The 13,603-nt window shown below is 34.7% G+C and overlaps 1 protein-coding gene and 1 long non-coding RNA gene across 2 annotated transcripts; one reads left to right on the top strand and one right to left on the bottom strand.

The window, feature by feature from the left end:
• Positions 1 to 303: 303 nt before the first annotated feature.
• On the top strand, positions 304 to 3,455 carry LOC143640656 (axin interactor, dorsalization-associated protein-like). Its single transcript, XM_077108314.1, has 4 exons — positions 304 to 427; positions 2,097 to 2,219; positions 3,036 to 3,153; positions 3,298 to 3,455. The coding sequence occupies exons 1-4, from the start codon at positions 340 to 342 to the stop codon at positions 3,392 to 3,394; spliced, it is 426 nt and encodes a 141-aa protein (XP_076964429.1). The 5' UTR covers positions 304 to 339; the 3' UTR covers positions 3,395 to 3,455.
• Positions 3,456 to 12,179: 8,724 nt separating this feature from the next.
• On the bottom strand, positions 12,180 to 12,673 carry LOC143388828 (uncharacterized). The gene is made up of 4 exons (XR_013090075.1): positions 12,652 to 12,673; positions 12,502 to 12,537; positions 12,358 to 12,425; positions 12,180 to 12,247 (listed from the first exon to the last, which is right to left on the bottom strand). It is a non-coding gene; the product is annotated as an uncharacterized LOC143388828 (long non-coding RNA).
• Between the last annotated feature and the right edge of the window lie 930 nt (positions 12,674 to 13,603).

The following is a 13,603-nucleotide window of genomic DNA, read 5'->3' as shown; positions in this document are numbered from 1 at the left end:
TGTATAATTGGGCTTCCTCAAGTGATGTTTTTAACAGACTTTTATTATACATACTATACACTATTATTATAGAAATTATTATTTCTGCTTAAAGGTGATTGTATGGTTGGGAAATGCAGATATATTATGTGTAAAATTAAATATTTTTCTAAAAAAGTATAAATCAGATGTTCATGAATTTTGGAAATAAAAATACATAATGCCTAGCTAGTTCTTAAGAGGTAGGCTATATCTTCTGTTTGTCAAAGTATTTACTCTGAATTATTGGTGGAGCTAACTTTTACTGAGGTTTCTCTGTTGCCAGGTACTTTATTACCAAGGTTGCCATCAGAACTGGGAATGACATTACTCACTATCAGGATTGAGAAAATTGGTCTGATAGATGCTGGACAGTGCATCGATCTCTATATTACAGTTAGTGTAAAGGGTAAATAACTGGCAAATTGCATTATGTTTTTTCTCAAATGGGACAAAGTTTTTGACAGGGGATGGTCTTGTATATGTGACAACTTACTTTAATGCATTCTATAATGAGGCAAAATCCTAGAAGAGATCATAACAGAACATAGTTCTGAAAGACTTACAAAATATATTTCCTACTTGCTTTTGAGTTTGTATAGATTTTTGCTCTTCAGATTCCAGCTAACGTGCGGACTAAACATACACATTGTCCTTAACAGCAGCTACAGCCTTCAGGATGTAGATTAACAATAGCACTCCTCACCTTCCATGGGTGTGTAGTTTTCTACACAAAGCCCCATTTCCTGTTTTCCCATCTCTCCTGCTTCAGCCCCTCTTCTTCCTGTGCTACTGAGGTATCTACATAGGTGAGTCCTACAGAGGCAGATGAAAATCAGGGGACAGGGAAGTAGGGTGCGTTCATAACATCCATGCCCTGAAAGCAATCCCGTGGGATGATGATGTGATTAAGGAATGAATTATACCATTTTACAGAAATAACTATAGTTAGTACAAATGGCTTATATTAATCTGTAGTTTTGCACCAAAGGAACAGATCGGTGCTGAAATTAAATGGAGGGACTTTTATCAATTGCAGAAATAAAGTCAGATCCATGGGTTCATTAGTGCTAATTAAAAGAAAAATATGACCACAAAGAAAAAGATTTATTTAAAGAACATAATCCACAGCACTAATACTGGTACACTTTTAAATTCCGATGTTACCAGTTATCAAATATATAGTGTACTGGAAAATATTTACTTTGTTTGATAGACCATTTGTAAAACTGAATACTCATTCAGAAAGTATACTTAAAACACAAAAATATTTAATGATGTTGTAAATGTTAAGTTACCTTTGCATATGTTAACCTGAAATATTTTTATGTAAATATTTTTTAATTATTAAATGTACTAAATTGTTTTTGAGCTTTTTTAGACTCATAAATGAATAACACAAAAACACTGAGGAGTTATTAAATGAGTCCATGTTGAATTTGATTAAACTGAGATTTTAAAACCCAGAAAATTAAAACTATATATAACATATCATCTGGTTGTTGTAAATTCAGGGTATGTTGTAAACAGTATAACCAGAATTTAGAAAATATATATGAAAAATTATTCATTAACAAAAGGGTTTTTGTTGGCTGTTCTCATCCATTTTGGGTTTTTAACAGGGAAATTATGATAAGGTTAGGTTTAAAGACTTTTCTAAATAAGCCAAACACTTGATCAAATTTAGAAATTGGTGGCAGAGCTCCATTGTGGCAAATTATATACTCCAGATTTTTTTTTTTTTGCATAAAAAATATAGTGGGCTATTCCCTAAGGAAAACATGTTTGTTCTTTTTACCACTTCACTATGAAGATCAAATTTTGTCCACTTGGCCATGTAAAGGCTTCCTTGTCCCCTTCATGAGGTCTCCTATCCAGTCTATATTCATTTCTCTCCACATACCCCATGAACTTCAACAACGCTCACATACTTGCTCACACCAAATAGGAATCTCTTAGCCTGAGAATCTCCTCTCAGCTCTTTCCATGCCTCTTTAGGAACTGTAACCTTTGCAGTTTCTAGATTTTCCATCTGTATATGTGAATGCTCATAAGCAGAAACTTATTTGTTTCTCCAGATCTGAATGGCATAGATTTAACTCCTGTACCAGATACTCCTGTGGCTTCAAGAAAAGAAGATACATATGTTCATTTTAATGTGGACATTGAGCTCCAGAAGCATATTGAAAAATTAACCAAAGGTTTGTAATTATCAGTTACTGACTTCTTAAGGACTTCTTAAGGACAGTACTTATCTGAGTTTGTGTTGATAGTGTACTTAACACAAGATCTTATGTCACATAGTTATGAATATTGACTTAAAGAAAGTGAAATCAACAATTTTTTTTAAAATATGAGAATTAGCAGTTGCATTATCTAGTTGTGTAATAATGTGGTTAAATATTATTTGACAGCAAAGTTTTTCTCATAATACAGAGTTAAGGAAGCAGGTTCTCTAATAATTACCTTAAGTCCTTTTAGGTACCTAATGATTACTTTCTAACAGTTAAAGAATTATTAATTTTTCTTTCAATAAGATGCATTGGGTAAAAAGATACTATAACTGGCAGTTAGTTTGTAAGAATATGGAAAGGACAATCTGGGCATGGTGGTTTCAGGAGGGAGAGAAATAAAATATCAAAGGAACTCTTTTAAATTTCTATTCTATCTAATAGAGGTGCTTATTGAAACCATTGCTATAGGTACTGCTGATACTTAAGTAACTTCTGTTTTTCTTGTGGTATTTAATATTTTATATCCTTTGGTAGTTTATGATTCTACCTGTGTACATAACTTACATTCTTGCTATACAATTTTGTTGTACTTTGTAGAATTAAATGATATGGAGAAATGTCACTCAGACAAGGTAGAAGAGCTTGGAGTGACAGCCACATTGAGTTATCAACAGTTGTGTCATCAGACTGTTTGACACATGTTACTTTGTAAAATCATAGGCTTCTGGTGACACATAAGAAATGTGTGGTCTCTGGCTTATGTGGTTTGTTTTAATTCCTTAGGTGCAGCTATCTTCTTTGAATTCAAACACTGCAAGCCTAAAAAAAGGGTTACCAGCACCAAGTGTTTTGCTTTCATGGAGATGGATGAGATTAAACCTGGGCCAGTTGTAATAGAACTGTAAGCGATATACATATAGGATTCATACTGTTCTAATGGTTACTGGTTCATGTTTCTTCTTAGTCCCTCTTATCTAGAATGTAACATTGGAGTAAATCAATCATCAAAGTATTTTAAACAATCTTCTTTCTATTGTGGTTACAGATACAAGAAACCCACTGATTTTAAAAGAAAGAAATTGCAGTTATTGACCAAGAAACCACTTTATCTTCATCTACATCAAACTTTGCACAAGGAATGATTCTGACATGAGTAATGTGGAATTTCTGTGAATTTTACCACTCAGTAGAAACCATCATAGCTCTGGGTAGCATATTCATCTTTCAGGAGGCAGGAAGTGAGCCGTACTTATAGGCCAGTGAGTCCTTTGCAAAGCTGTACCACAGAACTAAGTCCAGCAACTCATTGTTATGACTCCTTTGGATACAAGTTTTATTGTAGATTTTGAAACATGTTTTTACTTTTCTATTAATTGTGCAATTAATAGTCTTTTTCCTAATTCACCACTGTTCCTACCCTGCTTCCTGGAACAATACTGCTGTGGTAGGTATGCTCATCTTCAAACTTTAAAATACAGCAATAAGAATGTGCTAGAGTTTACACATTTGCTCACTTTTGCTCCAATATGGTCTTTTGATTTGAATTAACTTCAAACTTTTGAATTGAAGTGGGTAGGATAGTACCAGATTGCTTTGAAAGGAAATTGGATCAGTTATGGTCTGTCTTATAGGCTGTTCCTTAGAGCTGGCCTAAATTCACCCTCATCTGATAGTTCTACTTAGAAATAGTGTGCCTTGACCAGATCAATATCTTATATGGGAGTGCCCCCCAGATTGTAGCTATGATTTTTTTTCAGATGACCAGATCGTTTTTCTGAAAGTGAGCATATTTTTAGTCATGTTGATTAGTTGTTCTACATCACATTGCTATTGTTTCTAGGGTTAACATTAATGATTCTAGGGTTAACATTAAAACCATCTCTCTCAGAATAATTACAAATTTTTTGGTGGGTTTAAATCATGTCATCTAAAAATAATTGAGTCAGATGCTAATGAGATACTGCAGGAACAACTGCTGTTTTTCTGACAACTGATTGTGAAACCTTAAAACCTGCATACCTTGTCTTTATAAAGTGATGAGTATGCAAAATCTGGAAAGATATATTTTTTTAATATAGGTAGATACAACTGCCATTTATTTCCTATTTAGATATATTGACATTCATATGAAAATATGCAGGTCATTAGCCTATTATAATTTCACCATTTACATTACTTTTAACTTAATGATGAGACATAAATAAAACTTTCATAGTACACAAGGTGGACATTTGATACACAGAACATAAAAATATGTGAGGAGCTTTTTTGTGGGTTACATGTAGAACCCATGTATTTTAATATTCACTATTTTAAAAGAACAATGCATGAAGGGAATGCAATACTTGGCCTATTTTTAAACTAGTGTAAACCCTAATCATACCATCTGTTTGCTTTTTAAAATGAATAACAGTTATTTTAGCCCTTGCACTTCAAGAGATCTAGTCTTTAATTTTTCAGTTGTCTGTTAGGTCAATTTTGTTTACTAGATGAATGTTAATAAAACTATATGAGCCTGAAAGAATTCTCAACCAAATTTAGTCTTTTCTTTCATCTGGATTGGGTTAATTTCACAAGTGCAAAAATAGTTCAGTCTACAGTAGTTCTAGGAAATGAAGAATTTGCCTTAATAAAATGTTCACTCAACTGAAACTCTGAGTAGTCAAAATTTCCAGACTGTAAACTTCTCAAGAGAAGGGCCTCATCTTCTCCATGTCATGTAAACTTTCCAAGGTGCTTGGCAGCACTCTGTACCCTGTGGAGTACTCAGTACCTTTTTGTTTGATGTTACTGATGTTTGAAGTTGCTCCCTTAAAATCTACTATTAAAATGTAGCAAAACTGATACATTGTTCTTTCTCTTTTTTCATAGACTATAAAACATGTATATCAAAGTGATAATTTAAAAAAAAACAAACCTTTTTTTGGTTGTAGATGGACACAGTACCTTTATATTTATATGTGGTGCTGAGGATCAAACCCAGTGCCTCACACGCAACCCCAGCCCCTCAAAGTGATAATTTATATGAAGAAACATTTAGCATCCTTCACATAAGAATCCTTTTTTTTAACCTCTATTTATTTATGTGATGCTGAGGATTAAACCCAGGGCCTTGCCTGCGCTAGGCAAGTACTCTACCTCTGAGCCACAACCCCAGCTGCCACCAAAGAACGGGGTTATGTGAAAAAAAAGAGGATGCTTTGTATGAATGTCTTTCATCAGCATTAAACAAACTTAAATTGAACATTGTCATCAGCTTAGCTTTAATTCAGACCTAAATGACCAAACCTCCCCTGCCAAAAAAGGTGGTTTTATCTTGAAGCAATTAACACAAAACAATCTGTATCTCACAAATTAGTTGTTTAAATTTACTTTCTAGTGTGGGAGGGGATGAGTCACTGGACAATAATTACAACTATAGCAGTAATACTTTCAGGTTGAAACACTACTGCTTCACAAATGAAATGATTTTAGTAACTAAACTCAAACACAATTTGCTGGAGAGGACTTCTAAAACTTTTGAGATACAAAAGTATAATTGAATTAAGGGACAGTATTCTCTCACAACTGGTATATGGGCAGCTACCTTGGGCTTTGCTGCAGAAGTGGTACAATCAGATGGATGTAAGAAGAGGCAACTATGGGTGGGTTCAGAACTGCTCAGATAAACTACGTAGAACGCATTATAGCTTACTAATAGAATAAATACAAAAAAGGCTTTAGAGGGAAAACTACTGTTGCTTTGAATAAAAAAAAAAATCTGCCTTTCCTTGAAAATCTATCTTCCTAGCTGACATCACCTTTATTTAAATGCTATTTTAAAATTAGAAGTTATAGTAACTTCAGCATTGCCTTGTGTCCTATAGAGGTTGAAAGATACATTCAAAATTGGTGTTTGTGACTTAAATTTTATTTTACATGGTTAAAAATGGCATAAGCTATTATATGGTTTTCCTCTTACACACAGCTGCTGCTTCTGATATTAAATGGAGGCTATGTAGATTGAATTCTTCCTAACGGACTCAAATTCTTTTTGATTCTGAGTCATCTTCAGTAGTTTAGAGATTTTGTTTCACACTGAAGCTTTTGCCCCTATTTTGAGAATACTTAGGGGACATAAAAAGAACAATGATATGGTCTAGGTTTCAACAATCCTATTACTTTCTAGAACTTTAAAGAATGGAAGAATATGGTCTAGCAGTAAACAAAAGTACCAGGCTTTTATAATTTTATTTAAATCTTAAACCTCTTAAAATGTACTGTTAAAATTGCTGTAATTAAAATTACAGCTTTGGAGAGCTAGTTCTTAGAAACATTGTTTTAAAGACAGTAGTTACAGATTCAGGACTTGCTTTAATTGATTTTTAAATAAAATATATTTGAGTATCTGTAAAAAAAAGAATTTAATTCAGCCCATAGTTGCTGATTAAAGACATTATAAGCCTTAGAGTTTCATTCATTCTTTCTCAGAGGATTATACTTTTCTAATTTTTTTATCTTATTTCTTGAAAATCAGTGGCAAGGTATGGGAAAGAGAAGAGTGTGTGTGTACATTTTTTAAAAGAAATTTCCTTATGTTTTATAGACACAACATACCACCCTATATTTTACTGTTATAATGCAATAATGGCAAAAGCAGTAGAACTTCAGGTCAAACAACTCTTACTACTAATGTAAACTCATTCTCAGAAAACTATTCTCACATGGACAGTGGTTAGAAAAAAGTACATGAATGTGCTACAAAAATAGAGCCACAAGACTTCTCACAAGTAAAATAAATTCCTCTGTATAAGTCCACAGTTGACCAAGGTCCAGCCTCCTTAACAGTGAGCAACAGGAAATATGCTGCCAAGTCACCATCTTCAGTTCTGAGAGTGAGTTTACATGCTTCCCCAATGGCACAAAGTTTCATGACAATCCAATGAATCAACAGACACTTGGGAAATATTAATAAACAATTTTTTATGAACTATTACAACAAAGAACTTCAGCAAGAAGGAAAATGAAGTTTATGATCTTTGAGTAAACATTTTTTAGCGTAACAGTCTCTGCGACCAGATATTTAAAGAGAAAAATCAAGCTTATAAAACACCATTTCTCTGTTATCAACTGGAATACACTAAAAAGAGGATAATGGAAATACATGTTCTTAAAGCATTTCCACAGGAAATGTCCATAATTATGACATTCTAAATCATTTAGCAATTGTATATGCTACATTAACTAAAACAAAGGTATTCCTTATTGCACATTTTAAAGTTGGAAGGATACTCTAGTTTAAGTGGGGGATATTTAGGGGGAAAATATTTTGGCTCCAAATGTATACTGCACCAAGGCAGCTTCATTCTAAAAACATAAACCATTTAAAATAAACTTTTATATTTTGAAGCCAATAATCCTTCAACACAATGAATAGTTCATAGTCCACTTTCTGACTAAGTGTCAGAGGTTAATTTTATGGGCCCTGTTTTAAGGCCTGTGAACAGCCCTCACTACTCTGAGAATCGGGTGTAGGTGGAGGTTCATCTTTAAAGCCTGAAGACATTAAGTCTTTTGCAGCAGGTGGTGGCCCATAGTCTTGGGGACCATGAGTTGGAGGTGGTAATGGGGCACCAGGAATGAAGTACTCTCTTGGGCCAAATGAGCCTAAAGGTCTAAATGGTGCAGGTCCTGGAAAAAAATCACGAGGGTCAAAAGGCAAATCCCATTGTCCAGGTGGAACACCTGGTGCATATTCTCTGAAGCCTATTGGTGGACGCATACTAGGACCTGGAAAATAAAAAGGAAGTTATGTAAATACCCAGAAATTTCTGAACTTGGGTGATTTCAAGTATGTTAATATAGTCTTTAATTTCTCCCAAGCCTAGAACATCAACTGGTGAACATCCTGACTTGCCAGATGAGGCAAACTGAAATGGAACAAGTTTAGGTTATAGCCTGGCCAACCAGCCATGAAGCAACATATTAAGGATTTAAACATGGCTCTACCTAGCTCCAGGCTTATCTGTTTTCTTTCCCTACTATATAATTGCAGAATTATTTCTATCTCACAAGAGCTCCATTTATATTTGGAAGTACTATATTACCATGACATGATGATAGATTATGAAATAAGAACTTTACTACATCAAAGAAATTTTGATAAAAGGAAATCCCACTATTTATTACTGTATCCATTAAAAATTCATGAAGTATTTCAGCATGGACTTTACACATGCCATCAGAATCAAGGTGCATGCCTTCCTGGAAAAGGCCTTCCACAGCCACCTAATTAAATCAGCAACATTTATTAGGTCACTGTTAAATCCTCCTCTTTAACACTTCCCTCTGACTTTTCTCAAGGTAAGCAGGGTTTGACTTTTCCTTTTCTATATTCTATAACCTACTGCTTATGCTTCCATTATGGGTGATTACAAACTTTATGCTATAGGATTTTCATATCTGTGACAAAATTTTAAGTTATGGCATGTGTCTCATCCACCTTTCCATCTATTGCAGTGCATATCAACATATTTTCAACAAACATCTGCAGAAGTAATATTTCTGGCTTTTCTCTATATAGCCCCTTATCCTTGTCTATGAGATAGCTATTGCCTATCTCAGTATAAGATTATGTAGTGTCCCATATGTCCCAGAAAACTGGAGGAAAAGTTAAAATGTACTCAGCTGTATCCTTTCATTGTTAAGACCTGAGATAGCAACCAACTGTTTAAGCAAGCAATAGAAATGAAAGATGAATGTGATTTATAAGTCAATCACTACTGTTCAGATCATCATACCAAATGGTGGAGGAATTGGCCGAGGCCCAAAAGGCCCACCGAGCTGAAATGGCGGTCCATACCAAAAGGGAGGTGGTGGAGGCCGTCCCATCGGGGGTCCCATAGGGGGGCCCATGAAGGGTACCCCTGAGATAGGAGGGGGCCCTTTCATAGCCATATTAACCTGCAATTTAAGATTTGAAAGCAGTTAACAGTTTTAAAATTCCTATGTATTAAGACAAAGTACCAACACCGATAAAAGCTAAAACCCAAAACAGGCACCTGTCCAGAGAACACCATCAGTGCAACAAAACTCTACCCACCCCTCCTGTGTATTCCCACTGACAGCTTACAGAAGTTAGAAGGATTCCACAAGAGGGAGCAGTTTGTTACTGATTATATCTGCACAGGAAAGGGAAAGGCAAGAGGACTGGCAGAGGTTATTAACAGAGGTGATTTCTGACCAGTATGTCATGCTGTATTCACTACAACCTATTTCAAAGGGAGTTCCCCCCCCTCCCCATCACTTCCCTTTCATCACAGTAGCTCATTACTTCCATATTAAGAATGAGCAGAATAAAATGAAAAATCCATTCTCTACCCATGTAATAATAGCTACAATTCAGAGTATCTTCAGTACGTCTTTCATATATTATTCAACCTCTGAGATCTTTAAGTAGACTGTCTTGTTTTAAATAAGAGGGAACAAAAGCAAATGAATTATCATAATTTGTTGAAGGCCACACTGCATATTAAAGGATCTCAATCCCAGGTTTGCCTCCAAGCCATGCTTTCCCACCTCTACTCCTCTCTAACAACAGGTCTTTGCTCTCTTTTAAATCTTCTACTACAAAGGGGTTTGGGGGTCTTATCTAAGCTGCCCTTAGATTGCTCCAGAGATGTATGTTCCTGGAATATGTATACACTGGAACTTGAGAAGTATTTTCCAACACAATGCTATATACACAAATTAGGAAGACAAGGCTTTAATATTTACTTTCATTTACTGTACACCATTTGAGATATTGATTTATCATTTTCTATGAGTAGTGGGTTTGAAACTAAACAATTAAAAATTTATTTTATTATAGAGCTGCAGAAGACCTACCAGATATAATAGCAACACAGTTACAAGAGAATGCACTTATGTGAACAAATGAGACCATTGCTTGGGACTGGCTCAAGAGGTCATTTCAGATTATCATTGTTGCACTGAAACAGTATTTCACTTTCAGAAAATCTGACACCAATCTAATTCAAATCACTCAAAATAGGGTTTGCTCAAATGGAGGAATTCTTAAATAGCATTCTTCCAAACAAAAATAAAAATGATGAATTATATAATTTATAATGAATTTACTTTGCCTTAGAACATTCAACACAAAACACCATATAAAGTTAGAGTGATAACTTTTTACATTCTGTAGTTCGTTATAGTTGTACACACTTAAGCCACATTTCCAAGTTAAGGAGAAAAGTAAGCTCAAAATTGCATGCAGTTTAAAGCAAACATGATCAGTGTCATGCTCTGAATATCCTTCCCAGAAATGCACAGAATAAAACCCAATTCAGTTCTCAACCTCTAAGTACTTACTCCAACTGGATGCTCAGTCAAAGAAGTAATGGTAGAAACTGAGTGGGTCTCAGGTTCTTGGGGAACAGTTTCCTTTTTAAAAAAACAAATGGGATAGTACAAATAGAACACAAAGAAGGATAAAGCAAAGAGCAAGTACTGTAGGAAAGCAACATGTTCCTGCACGACCACGTGATTCACAGTAACTACAGAACTTACCTTGCCCTCATCCGTCACCTTAGCTGGAGAAGAACTTCTGGAGTTGCTGTTCATGTGAGCTGGACCACATCCTGGGTCTGTAAGAGATCAAAGAATGGATTCAGACTTATTCTAACATGAAAAGAATAAAAATCGTGCATCCACAATTACAGATTCTTTGAAATTACTTGGTCTCTTTACCAGAGGCAACGGGTTTCCCAGATGCCTCAGAAGACCATTGAGTACGAGGTAAAGGTCCATCCATTGACCCTTGGGAAAGAATGATCAGAGCCCTTGTATGTATTTTTCAGAAGAAATAAACCACTGGTGGACAGGTCAGGGTTCAACAATAACTAGAAAGCAACATTAAAAATGGGTTGCCCAGGGGTTGGGGTCATAGCTCAGTTGTAGAGTGTTTGCCTAGCATGTGTGAGGCACTGGGTTTGATTCTCAGCACCACACCATCTACAATTAAAAATATTTTTTATAAAAAATGGGTTTCCCAATACGAAAATCACAATTTATGAAGAGACTTAAGTAAAATAAAACTGCCTTGGGTTGATAGAACAGCAAATTAATACGTACTGGTCCTAAACTTTAAGCTATAGACTTGAAGTATGTGTTGGTTGGCTTTTCTTTAGTCTGTATAACCTGACTTCCAATCTTACCAAGACTACAGTCCTATTTGGAATTGGAAATAAGACTCAGTATTTCATATTGGAAATATGTATGCTACATAAAGTTTAAGGCTACTTTTATAATATTTGGGAAAGGAACACCATAGAGATTTAATTTAAAGATAAAGGTTTACACTTCACAGTGTAAAATTTAAAAGAAAAAAACAATACAGGGACCTCCAGGAAAAAAAAATTGTTTTCTATTCTAGAACAGATTTTACAGAAAACATTCACTAAGATAAAGTAAGAAATTATCTTCTATATATTGTACAGGCCCAAATTCTATGTTTTCATTAGAATATTCAAAAGGGAAAAAAAACCCAAAACCTTGAAGAAGTTTACTGTAAAGCAACATGTGAATGCTCACCAATTCCATTTCTAGGCATATCTCTTTGATTAAGAGTAGCAGAAGGAGGTCTCCCAGCTGGCTCTGCTGTCAGTGGAGGGGAACATTCTCCACCACTCACGGGGGATAGACCAAAAGAGCCATCATGGCTCAGTGGACCTAAAGACAACAATGCCGTGTTACTACTTTAAGGCAGCCTTCTCCAAGACACCAACCCCCAGATCTCCCGCTCTAGCAAATCATTCAGATTATTTCATAACCATTACACACAGAAATAAAAAGTAATTTACATACATTCTGCACCAAGAAATAAAATAGCTCCTTTTACAAAGTGCCCCCTACCTCTCCGAGGAGGATTTTGTAAATTTGGTCTCCCCGGCATTGGTTTTACAATCACAGGTTCATCTTGCCGCATTGCCATCTTTTGGGTCATTTCCAGTAGTCTTGAATATTGAGAAAGAATGGGTTGAATTATGAAACAGCAATCCTAAATAATATCTAGCATAACCTTAAAACACTATAAAACATACAGTAAGACACAAAAATCACATACTTCTGTCTCAAATTAGCAACTTCCCTTTTCTCTTCAGCTATAGCTCTTTCTGCAGAACGAGCTTTGAGCTATTAAAGAAAAAATATTCAAATTCAGTTGCGGTAGGCTATGCAAAAAATAAAGAAAAGGGGGAAAAAATCTTACCCAATTATCATGAGCTTTCTTCTCATGCATAGCAATCTGAAAAAGACAACACATTAAAAAAACGTTTTTAGGGACTCATTATTATAGCCTATAATTGTCTGTATTAGATATCAAAGAATTCTGCAACTACAGGACAGTATTAATTACTACCTGGTTTTTAAATGAGTGCTCAGTTTTCTGTAATTCTTCTTCCATCTCTTCAATTCTCCGCCTAAGAATTACAACAATTGAATAAAATTTGAAACATTCTGACCATTTTCTCTTTATTCCATCAGCTATACTTTTAAAGACTTTTATCATACATAAGAAAAACATTTCTATAGTTATATGAATCCAGTGTGATCAAAACTAATAGTACAGACCAGGTGCAATGCCACATGCCAGTAATCCCAATGATTGGGAAGCTGAGGCTGGAAGATCACAAGTTCGAGGTCAGTCTCAGCAATTAAGTGGGAACCTATGCAACTGAGACCCTGTCTCAAAGTAAAAAAAAAAAAAGGTCTAAGGATGTAGCTTAGTAGTAAAGCACCAAAAATAAATAAATAAATAAATAAATAAAATAAAATAAAAACCTAATACTAATAACTTCTTTATCATTTAATTGCTAGAGATTCTGAATTGATAAATTATAATTTCCTTAACTTCTTAATAGTGTGTTCTCAAGTAATTCTGCTAGAAATATCTTCCTCCTTAAAACTTTTTTTCTTTTATTCAAATTATATCCATAGAAGATTTCCAAGGTCTATCAAATGCCACACTTTTGTGGGTCTTGATATAACACACAGCAAACTGATTTCTTAAGAATTACTACAACATACAAAACCCCCAGAACTGTTTGCATTGACCAAGTTCCCTATGGTCTTGCCCATTGGGTACAAGTAAATTTTTGTTAACATTTTTCATTTGTTAAGTTGCAATTTATTTTTTCTCCTGTGTGAATTGAATGTGTTCATATCCTCTCATTATTTATACTTCCATGCTATTTTCTTCTATCTACATAATGTAAAAAAAGATTAAAAAGAAAGCTAACACTAATTCATTACATTGACACCCTCCTTTAGAAACTGAACTCACTTGTAATTTTTAACTTCCTGTACATCGG

This window comes from Callospermophilus lateralis, unplaced genomic scaffold (assembly GCF_048772815.1).
Source record: "Callospermophilus lateralis isolate mCalLat2 unplaced genomic scaffold, mCalLat2.hap1 Scaffold_45, whole genome shotgun sequence".
Classification (NCBI taxonomy): Eukaryota; Metazoa; Chordata; class Mammalia; order Rodentia; family Sciuridae; genus Callospermophilus; species Callospermophilus lateralis.
The sequence above is the reverse complement of the archived record's forward strand: the minus strand, read 5'-3'. Positions and strand labels throughout refer to the sequence as shown.